This window comes from Drosophila miranda, chromosome XL (genome assembly GCF_003369915.1).
Source record: "Drosophila miranda strain MSH22 chromosome XL, D.miranda_PacBio2.1, whole genome shotgun sequence".
Taxonomy (NCBI): domain Eukaryota; kingdom Metazoa; phylum Arthropoda; class Insecta; order Diptera; family Drosophilidae; genus Drosophila; species Drosophila miranda.
In genome coordinates, this window is record NC_046673.1 from 13,584,703 (window position 1) to 13,595,948 (window position 11,246).

An 11,246-nucleotide genomic window follows, 5' to 3' on the forward strand; every position below is an offset into this window, starting at 1 on the left:
CGATATACGATACCCACTAAACTAGATACCATTATGGCGCAAAGAAACCAAAGAAATATTTATAATTATATCATGCTATAATATTATATCATGTGTCGTTGAATGCATAATTGAACATCGATCGCTTGTCACTTTCAGTAACCATTTTTGTACCCACCCCTCACCTGTTTCCAGTTTGAAGAACTATGCTGTGGCCAAGTGCATCGTGCGGTAATTGTTGTTTGAACCTTTTCAGGAATAGTACTCTTTCTTCTATTGGACAAGCTGTTCGAGAGTGGTCGTGTTTGCAGTGGCCTTAATTGCATAAAGTCGTCTTTCCAAGTCGAATCGTCAGATTTCCAAAGAGATGGAAACAGGCGTGTGACTATCGGAATCGATTGAAAATAGGTTCTTCTTTTTATGGTGATGATAGAAATATGAACGTTGCTGCTATCCATATCTACACCTACGGCATGCCCTTTATCAGCGAAACGCTAGTCAAGGATCGAGCACACGCAATGCATGTTGTTATTTGGTTTCTATTCGAGGGCATTCTCTTTGGCAGCATTCCCATGTGCGTATCGTGTCCAGCATTAATATGCCGCGTCATATGAGAGCGATGATGGGAACACGGACGTTCCCTAGACGTGGATCCGACAAAAGTACTTAATGCTACCAATTATCAAATAAATACACAAACTCGCACAGTTTTTTTGTCTTTGTCAAGTATCTAATCAGTTCTTTAATGAAACAAGGCGATGCAATTGACATTTTCATCTTGCAGCTGTCGTAAAAATGTTTAACAAATGTATTCCAAAATAGATAGGCCGCCACTTCATCCAATACCCAAGGTAAATGCTGCCATGCTGTGACGTCTGGGACAGACCCATAGGGATGATGATGGTGTCGATTTCGTTGGTTCTCCTGTAAACATAAAGTGGATTAGTCAAGGCGTCTTTTGATGTCAGGCTACAAAAGTGGCAGCGCTCATTGGAATGGGATTGGCCGCAAAATAACGGAAAATATCGGCACTGAAAAACGTTATTCGGGCGATGGAACAATTGTGTGTAATTTTTAAGAAGCAGCACTCTAAAGCATAGAGCTGCCAGTACATTATAAACATAGATTACCTGATATAATTAAGCATTTTGCTGACCAACAGACAACAGAGACTGCGGTTCGGTTCTTAAGAAGGAGCGCTGGCGCTCAGGGTACCCCAAATCCAAAATGCAATTCTATTCGGGAAACACGCTTCATCCATTAAATGAATGTTCGATCGTTCATATCATACAGATCTTGTGGTTCGCGAATGCGTTTACGTATACTCGTACTATGAAGCCCATCAAAGGCGTACCATACGCCGCCTTGTTCCAAGTCTCTCGCCCGAAGTCGAAGACACAGCATACTCATATAATGTATAATATAGTACCCGTACAATGATCTTTAGTTTCGGGTACTGCCTCTCCTTCCTTTCAAAAATATCGACATCATTTAAACCAAAAACATATGATTCCAAACATTGTTAGGGGGAAAGATTGTTGGAGGGATTGCGTGATGATCTCTGGATCAGAGAGAGCCAGAGCCAAGACACAGTTTAAGCAAAAATTCAAATACATAAGTTCTAATACTATCAAAATGGGCAATGAGATCGATCTTTTGCCAAAACATGCGACTCTGAATCGAGGGACTCATGCAATGGTACAAATACAAATATTTTTGGAGTCGAAACCAATTGAAGAAGCCCAAAAGAAGCCGTCAATTGGATTCGTTGATTCCATATGCATTCAGCATACAATCAAAACAGTTAAGCAGGGATTTCTTGGGATTCTGGAGTGGCTTCAACCATTACTAGATTCAATTTATAATCAGTGCAAGTTAATCGAAAATAACACTTAACAATTATGCCAGATAGTGAGTGTGGGAGTGATATACAAATAGTTTATTTGTTGAACAAAAATTTTGCAGATCTTCACAGTAGATAGTAGATCTAGTGGTCGTGTCACCAATGCAATAACATTTCTTCCGTTTGGTTGAGGCTTGCCTCACCAGATAGGGCCGTTCCGACCACTGCTGATGGTAAGACGGATGCTGAAGAGATAACCCCTTATATTCCAACCGATAGACTTAAAAAAAAAATCATTTTCAGCTAGCAGTTCTTGAAGCCAACCTCCTTACATCGTTTTGCAACTCATTACACTTTTTGGCCCGACTTTCAAAATAATTATCGTAATATTAACAAGCGTACAGGATCAGTTAGAAACCATAAAATGTGGTGTGAAAATGTGTACCATTCCAAAGCACATTTTTTGCATGCAAAATTGTTTGCAATTGCAATTCTTCACGTTCTTCACTAAAAAACTAAAAAAAAAAACCACCTGGAAAAGAAAGCGTTAATGGGGGGAAAAAATAATTATTTTCATTTAGCTGTTGGGAATGTTTTTTGGTTAATTGTATTGACATTGTCACAAGGGCTGGGCATTACCTTTTCCCACTCGCCGTCGATGGATACGTGTAAAGTCCTCCTCTCCACGAAGAGCATTTATTTTTCTCATGAATAAATCAGCAAAGAGAATTTCTCATTTTCATTCCTTGGTGTCATCATCGATTTCCCAATGGCATTTGCATACCCAATCAATCATTTTCCTTTGAATTAATTTCGTCATTTCGTTGGCAGACATTTTTTAAAACCATCTACGTAGATATGAATATTTTTCTTGGCTGGTTTCGTATCTCTGAGATATATTTACAGCCCTCCCCACAATTTCTTTTCTACAGAGAATTTTGATTGAGAATTTGCGAGAAGTTCAAAGGAACAGAAAGGCTCTGTCTCCCAGTCTCAAGTCGAACATAAAATGTGCCTCCTCATGCACACGTGGTGTATTTTGTTTTTGGATTTTCGGCCATTCTCTTTTGCACTTTTCGCTTATGCGCGTCTGTTGGGCGTCGCTTGTCGAACAATAAATCTTGAAGCAGTTGCTTTTTACAGAGAATTTAGAGTGAACTTTCTTTTAGGATAAGTTCAGTCCCCAAAAAGTATCACTAACAAGTTTTTCCCCCAAATACAAGAGCCCATAAATGAAAGTAAGCTTTAAATTCTCAAAAGTATTGATAGCAGAAGACAGTCAGTCGTACAGATCTTTAAACTATATTTAGCTGTACAAAAGCCCTTTATGAAATTATATTTGATACATTTTTAAGAAGTCTTATGTAAACTTGCAAATAGCTCCCAAAAACCCATAGATAAAGCTCGGCATACGCCATACATATGGACATTTCCATATGGACATAAATTCATCTTTCATTCATTCATTCATGATTCTTGGGAGTCAAACATAATTATGGCTCGTCATGTACACGAGATGTAGTTTGTTTTTGCCCATTAGACATTCTTTCGAGCGCTTTTCGTTTGTGTTAATCAGTTTCAATCAATTTCAGGAATAATATCGGTACAGACTTATATGGAATTGTGATTTTATTTGGTCTTGGTGGAAATGTCCATACATATGTATACAAAATACACCTATACCCCTTTAAGATTATACTAGGAGGAAAAACCAGTCGGAACGTTTTTCTCGAAGCATTCGTACAAAGAATATTTGCTGCAGCAGCACAGCACTCCCAGAACACAGGTATACTCACCCACCATTCACATTCCATGTGCTTGAACATTTCTTGTTTGGTATGGAATTATCATATCAGTTGGTAGACAGACATCTTGAAATTCAATAGTCGAATTATTATATATCTTTATATATTTGAATCGAATGATAGACAAAAAAAAAATAAGAAAGGTAGACATACTGCAGAATATAGTCACTATATATCTCTAAAATTATCATATGATTAAATAGATGTACATAATGGTTAAAATGGGATGGGATTTATCTTTCTATGTATCTGTTTCTCCCTTTTCTCACGCTGCACGCGGGGCATTTCTTGCATGCGTTTCTTCATCGTTTCGCTTGGCTTCCTTGGTTATCAATCCGATCGATCGATATTTGATTATTTTGTTATTATTTGTTGGGGATCGTGTGACAGTATTAAATCTAAGCATTTCAGTTTACTAAAGATAAAAGATGCTGGCTTATTATTTTTTTTTCTAGCAACAGACAAAGTTAATGTTTTAATGTTTCAAATATTTCACTCGCGACAGGAGGGAAAATGTCAAAACTAAGTGTTTAACTATATCATCCGCATTTTATTTTTATGTGTGTGTTTGTGTGTGTGTATATATATGATTAATCCAGTTGTGTTTTTGTCTTAAAAACGACGACGTCCCCATGGGACATTATTTCCTCCGCCATTATTTCCGCGCTGATTGCCGCCTTGGTTCATATTGTTAACCCCAAATTCAAAAGCGAAGGAGTCCTATTCGAGCAAGGAAATATAATTGTTCAATTGAGTTGTTACTTTAGCCACATATAAGCCCAGCCCCCAAAAGCCCCTACCCCTTGCCCCTTTATGATCCAGCGACCCACCGAGCCATATGATCGACGATCAATTATTCAATTTGCATTGAAGATAAAGAAAATTCTACCTCCCATAAAAGTACAAAATGTGTACAATAGGCATTATATTCTATACAAAATGAAAACATATACGAAAATAGAAATGAAAATTCTTTAGAAATAAAACGAACAAAAAATGTGTGCTCAAACGTGAGCAAACCAATCCATGTCCACCCCCCCACGAATGTCCCAGAGCAAATAGGCCGAAATTTCTTTGCTCCCATTAATATAGTATCCCAGGGGATGTGTGTACATTGTAAATACACATGTTTACGCAGCAAATACTTAAGACTTAGCCGCCAGATATTTTAAAATGAAATTAATATGAAAATCTAATTCGTTTCTTATGCCCAACGCAGAAGTTTCTCGAGAGTTTACTACACCCCAGATATTTCGAAATATTCTGCCCAAGAATAAAGTACGATAGATGGTTGCCTGTTCCTGCCACTGTCCTACATCTGAATAAACCATATGACCCCCCCTAGTTGTTTCAGAGAAAAGCGTTGGGCAAGAACAAAATCTTTGCCATAGGCCATTTGGCCGGGCTGAGATAAGCCTCTGGTGGTTGAGAGAGCCCTGTACATACCTGTTTGTTGGGTCCGCCGGGACCAGAGTTATTTCCAGTCATGGTTGAATTGTTATTGTTGCCTAAACAGAACGGAAAAGTTATAAGAAATTCAAATTTAACCAGTCATTGCATTTCTTTCTTTTTTTTACCTCTAAAAACTTCAAAGGGAGAACTGCTGCCTCCGAAATTGTCAAAGCTAGAGTTGTTTCCACCGCCACTGCCGCAGCCCTCCTGCTGATCGAGCAGCGAGTTCAGCTGCTGTGCCTGTATGAACAACGTGTTCTCCTGCTGGCGACGACGCATATCCTCCTCCTGACGCACCATGCGTGTCTGCATTTCGCTCTGATGGCGACGCATAGTATCCTCATCGCGCTTGCGCATATCCTCGGCCTGCTTCTCGCGCATTTCCCACTCCATCTTCTTCCGTTCGTTGTCCACTTCTCGCTTTCTCAGCTCTAAAGGAAATATACGCACAACTATTAGGACAAAAGTATATAAACATAACGGCCATGATCTGCCACGATCATTGCCTCCTAACGAAGAAGAACTATTTAGTTTATATCAGAATGAAACCTCAAAGGACGACAACACAATATCTTTCGGAGCATCTTCCCACAAGCCATAACAGCCTCTCTTTTTTTTTTTGTAATGGATGGCCCACCCCACAATAGAAGAAACATTTGCTTAGACCTTAGATAAATTCAAAATTTCAGCAGCTATCAATCCTTCCTATCCAAAATACCCGATAATGACGTTGATTTTCTCTAAAAAAAATGTTCCCATAAGCGAATGGCTACATTTATTCGGTATGCATGGGGGCCAAGACTTGACATAAAGTCGAGTTATTCTTTTAAACTTTAATACGTTTATTCGATTTTCAGAATATTTTTGCCCTTTTCACCTCTAGAAAAATCAATAAACAAAATATTGAGGTGTTAAAAACAGTTACAAAATTCCTTGAAACGAATATTTTTAACCAATCGTATGGCCATACAGGCGGCACTGCTGGATATATGGTTTTTGCGCGTAAAGAAATCGCACACATACAAAGATCTGGCAGAAAATTTAAAGGAATTCCGCTATCAAATATAACATTAAGAATAAAATTTCAACCAATAAATTTGGTTGATTTCTAAAATTAGTTTGCTTTCCATATATTTGGCATCTCCGCTGTTTTGTAAACGCGTAAACGCGATTATTCTGCGTTACTGCGTTAACGCCACATTTCGATAAAAGTGGCAGAGCGGAACAGTGGAATCAACATCAGTGTGCCCATATGGAATGTGTTGGTAATGGAACTGTACTGTTCAATAATGTTAGAAAATTCTAAATGCTATTTCCCGAACCCCTGGATAGAGAATTGATATGTATGTTCTGTAATACACTCCCTCCCCATCATAGTCCTCCTATATTTAGAGAAGTTAAACCAAAGTCTCGTTATAGTCCAAATAGAAACAAAATACTCTTTTGTTAGACTATCAAGAGTGAGAGAGAAACAGGCAGATTGGGTGACAAAAAGATTTGTTAGATTTGCTGCTAATGCGATGCATCCACGCCACGCATAGGGCAGACGAAAAATTGAGGCCAACAGATACAATATAATGATATTGGAGAATATGGGGACAAGATCAACGTATTTGTGGGAAGATTTTTGGTGTTAATCCGCCCCCTCCCGACCGTAATAATACTGACCTTGACGCAGGAGCTCAGTCTCTTGCTCATACCGAGCGTACTCCATCTGAGCTTCCAGCTTGTCTTCTTCCATTTTGAGCTCGCGCTTAAGGGCGTCCTGCTTGCTCTTGTACAGATCGTGCAGCTGCTTCCAACGGGAGCCGTACTCGTGCTCAAACGAATTGAGATCGGCAAAGCGCGGCCCAACGCAGCGCTCCTGATTGAAGTCCTGCAGCTTCTTGTTGAGGGCCTTCTCGGGCAGACCATCGTTGTCGTCATTCACCTCCATGGGCTCCACCAGGCAGGGCCGCAGTGAGGCCGTCAAAAAGAAGCACTTCTCATTGCACAAACGCAGACAGGCGCTGGCTGACGACTTCTTGGCAAACTCGACGATACCCTCGCCCGTATGCTTGCCGCGATCGTCAACAGTGATGCTGGCCCGTTCGAGGGGGCCGAATATCTCGAAAGATTTGTACAGCAACTCGTTGGACACGAACGGTGTGAGATTGCTCACGCGCAAGATGGTTGCATTGGGCGCGAAACGGACGCGTAGCTGGCGTCCCTTGCGCAGTGAACCGTCCAGGGCGCGCTTGGCTTTCTCGGCATTCACGTGATAATCGACCTTAAGGAATGTAAAGTTCTTCTCAATGTTGGAGAAGATTTCGCCAATCTCCCCGAATGGTTTGAACATTTCACGCAGCTCGTTGTCGGTGATGTCTCCGGTTAGATTGCCCACATACAGGCGATTGCGTCCAGAGAATTTCGTCTCCTCGGGCACCTCCACAGGTGGCAGTTCCAGTGTGGGTCCAGTTATGGCCCGCAGACGTTGGCCAATAAAGAAATCATCACCACCGCCGCCGCCACCGCCTCCGCGGGGACCGCCGCCCATCATGCTCATGTTGGGTCCGCCTTGGCCACCGCCCGATCGTTGACCGCCGCCACCGCGATTACCGCGATCACGCTGCTGTTGCTGGCCACCGCCGCCGCCTCCTGGATGATGGCCACCGCCTCCTAGATGATTGTTACCGCCTCCTGGATGATTGCCGCCACCGCCACCTCCCGGATGATTGCTGCCGCCGCCGCCGCCGCCGCCACCTCCTTGGTTATTGCCAACGCCTCCTCCTCCGCCGCCGCGCGGACCACCGCGGAAACTACCTTGCCCTTGTCCTTGACCCGGCCCTGGACCTTGGTTTGCATTGGGAGCTGGCTGCTGAATTACAGCCACAGATTCATTAACTTTCTCAGCGACATTTCCGGCGTCCGGCTTTACTGCTTCATTAGTGGTAGACTTTTGCTATATTTGTATTATATATATATCAGTATAAGAAGAATGATGAATTGGATGTGGAAGATATGCACTGCACGGATATGTCTGGGCCACCCAATCCGCAGTGCAGTGCAGTGTGTCTAGGCCCCTCTCTGGAGGGGAACTGGAACTGTCACTGGCACTGCAGAAATGGAGCCCATTCATGGATGTGCATATACTAGTAGTATGTATGTGTATGGGGAATAGAATATTATACTATATAATCACGCCTGAGTACCCCCCGCCCGCACCATTAGAAACCATCCCTAAAAACGAAATGGCGTTTAAACCCATCCAAAAATAATTATTTTTTACACCCTTTCAGAAAGGAGTAACACACATTTTGCAAAAATTGGCCAGATTTACGGCACATCATTCGAGCAATTCAATTTGTCCAAGAAAATCGCATGTTTCAAAGGTTTTCAAAGGAAAACTGTAAATGATTACATTACATTCGATACGGGTCCCGTTATCGTTTGCATGGCAACGATCGCTCAACTTACATCAAATATTTCCAAGATAAACATATTTTGATGATGTATGACATTAGACTTTGTTACAGCAAAGACTGAGACAGCCTTATGGTAAAAGCGCGCAGCGAGAGCGAGAGATATATGTACATATGTACGCCCAGTTGGCTTTCCAGTTGAGCTGGAAGCAGCGCTGCGGCGAAGATTATCGATTGTTTCAACTTTTAGAACCAATTTTGCTGGCTAGCTGGCAGTGTGTGTTGGTAAAAGTAATTTCGTCGACTGATAGCCGGGAGACGGGTTTAGAGACGGCTACGAACACTAATTATGCGTTTTGTCTATCTCTCTCTCTTTTAGCAGCAAATTTAGCAAAGTCTAATATCATACAGCTATAAGGTCCCACAAAGGGTATACAACTTTCGGCAAGCCGAAATCCACGTGCGTTCACCCCACCCCCGAGTTTCAGCAAAATATTCGACAGAGTCCCGTTACTTTAGCGGCCGTAGCCTGCCAGCAGCAGCATTCGCATCGGTGTTGCTGGAACAGCCTAAACGGTGCAGCATTGCCCGACTTGATCTCACAAAGACTCGTAATATTAATAAATAAACACAATGTATGTGAATGACACCGGGGACACATGGTTCCAGGCTTCAGCAGTCCCGTTTAGCCAGTGGTTAAGTCTGCGAAACTTCACCCCCTCCGATAAAAAAAATTGCAGCGATCGAAAGCAACTCTAAGCCGTGATCCGCATTCCAAATAGATGAACATGGGACAAAAATATCAGAGTATCGCTTCGAAGTAACCCACAAAAGTTCCAAGAGTGTTCTCCTTCCTGCAAACATTTTCAGAAGGCCGGCATATTAGCCTTTATGTGTACACACATATATATGTATGTACATATGCATGTTAGATACGTACGTGCATAAGTGAAAAAAGTTCAATGTTCAATGAACTTTTGATTGTTGGGAAATAACACCATTCTTTTATGAATGAATACCCAGTATCGCATCTGTTTTAACAATTGAAAAATGTGTATAATAATTTATGCAAATTTGATTGTACATAAAAGTGTACTGTATGTTTTGTAACTAATTCCCAAAAATGCTATAATGCATACATGCACACGTTGCAGTATATATGTATTTATACGCGGTATTTTTATAAAGGGCTATTTTTGCAGCTCCGCTCCCCAAACGCCAACTGCCAAAATGTTAAATTATGTATGTATGTACACATGTATGTGTGACATATAAGCAATGCATTGTATTTTTTTTTTGTACGGGCGTGTACATATGTTATGTATGTGTGCATATGGAATCAAATCTAAAAAGTGCACAGAATGAACCGGTATATTTGTTTGTTGTTCTTTCAGACACATGTAAGCCCATTTAGGTGTGGTGAACATACAAGAGACGATATGTGAAAGGATAGGGGATCTTTCGATCAGTTTTTCACTTACATTTGCGTTATTTGGACCCTGAAAATTTTGTCTATTTTGGTTTCCTCCACGATTGCGATTGCGATTGCCGCCGAATCCACCCTTGTTTCCGAAATTCTTATTTTGATTCTGGCCACCACCAACGGCACCACCACCGGCAGGACCGCCATTCTGGTTGTTGGAGCCACCAAACCGTGGCTTCTTTTCGGCTGGACTGCCATCGGGGCCATCACTTTGTTTCGGTGCAGTGTGCTTGCCAATAACTTTATTGGCCGGATTGTTGCCCCTCTGCTGGCGTTGCGGCAAAGGTGTAGCACTGGGACCATCCAAAATGATAGTTTCCATTTTAGAATACTTGTAGCGACGCGAGAAAAACAAAATATTAAATTGCACAACCGTTCTCAATACAGAATACAGAAAAAGAGTCGCTTGCGATGAAAAAAAATTATTTTTTAATGGCCGTCGGAACCAGTGTGACCACGGACTTATCGATAAAATATACCGTCCGACCCTCAGAAATATACCGAAACATACCGTCTCATTTAAAAAATATACCGTAAATATACTGACGAATTCAAGTTCTATTTTACATATTCCTCGTTTTTGATCTTCCGTGGAATATTGTCAGCTAGATAGAACCTTCAGCACTGCCCACATAATTGTAGCCCGATTAATGCATTACTTTGCTACAAGATTGGCTTATTTTAAGTACTGATTTTTATTGGATTATTTAAAAAATATGGTTTACAAAAAGAGGTGAAAAAAGCCGTAACGCTGCTTCCGTCTCAACTGAAAGGCCAAGTAGATTCATATAGTATGTATAGCTCTAGCCCCAGTAAGGGCTGTTTTTCCCCATAAAGTTGGTTTTGTTTTTGCAGATAGTCAGTAAGCTAAGTCTAATGTCATACAGTTATTAGACATATTTAGATATACCCGCTACTCTTGATTCTCCGTACATGCATCGATATTTGTGTGCGATAAGAAAATCGAACTCGGCGCTTACATAGTATGTACCTACATATGTTATAACGAGGGGGAACGTTGTGAGTTGATGCGGCGACCGCAACTTTACATTTATACCCGATACTTAGTCAGTATGGCTCTCCTCCACCAGACGGCGCTAACATTGCACGACACGACAAAGCGTGCGTGCGAGAGAGACAGAAAATCAGTCTGTGCGTGTCGTCGGGCGCTGCGTAGCGACTGAATTCTTAATTTTGGCTATAAAAAAAATCCGATCCGATCCAGATTCGGCAATCTGATAGATATGGTAATTTTCTATGATTGTGCGTTTTTAATTTTCTCG

General features: G+C 41.4%; 1 protein-coding gene across 2 annotated transcripts; it reads right to left on the reverse strand.

The window, feature by feature from the left end:
- Positions 1-636: 636 nt before the first annotated feature.
- LOC108160112 (protein no-on-transient A) lies at positions 637-10,412 on the reverse strand. Of its 2 annotated transcripts, none has more exons than XM_033387709.1 (5): positions 9,962-10,412; positions 6,748-8,020; positions 5,205-5,510; positions 5,074-5,135; positions 637-903 (listed from the first exon to the last, which is right to left on the reverse strand). In XM_033387709.1, the coding sequence occupies exons 1-5, from the start codon at positions 10,283-10,285 to the stop codon at positions 652-654; spliced, it is 2,217 nt and encodes a 738-aa protein (XP_033243600.1). In that variant the 5' UTR covers positions 10,286-10,412; the 3' UTR covers positions 637-651. The 2 variants fall into 2 exon arrangements, with proteins under 2 accessions (XP_033243600.1, XP_017149396.1); XM_017293907.2 differs by lacking the exon at positions 637-903 and adding an exon at positions 3,701-4,347 and having other exon boundaries at positions 9,962-10,410.
- Between the last annotated feature and the right edge of the window lie 834 nt (positions 10,413-11,246).

Excerpts from the sequence above, each read along its gene's own strand:
- LOC108160112 (XM_033387709.1), bottom strand. The coding sequence starts at position 10,285 with ATGGAAACTATCATTTTGGATGGTCCCAGTGCTACACCTTTGCCGCAA. Across the intron at positions 8,021-9,961 it reads AGGGTCCAAATAACGCAAAT|CAAAAGTCTACCACTAATGA; the intron begins GTAAGTGAAAAA and ends ATACAAATATAG. Across the intron at positions 5,511-6,747 it reads GACTGAGCTCCTGCGTCAAG|AGCTGAGAAAGCGAGAAGTG; the intron begins GTCAGTATTATT and ends TATTTCCTTTAG.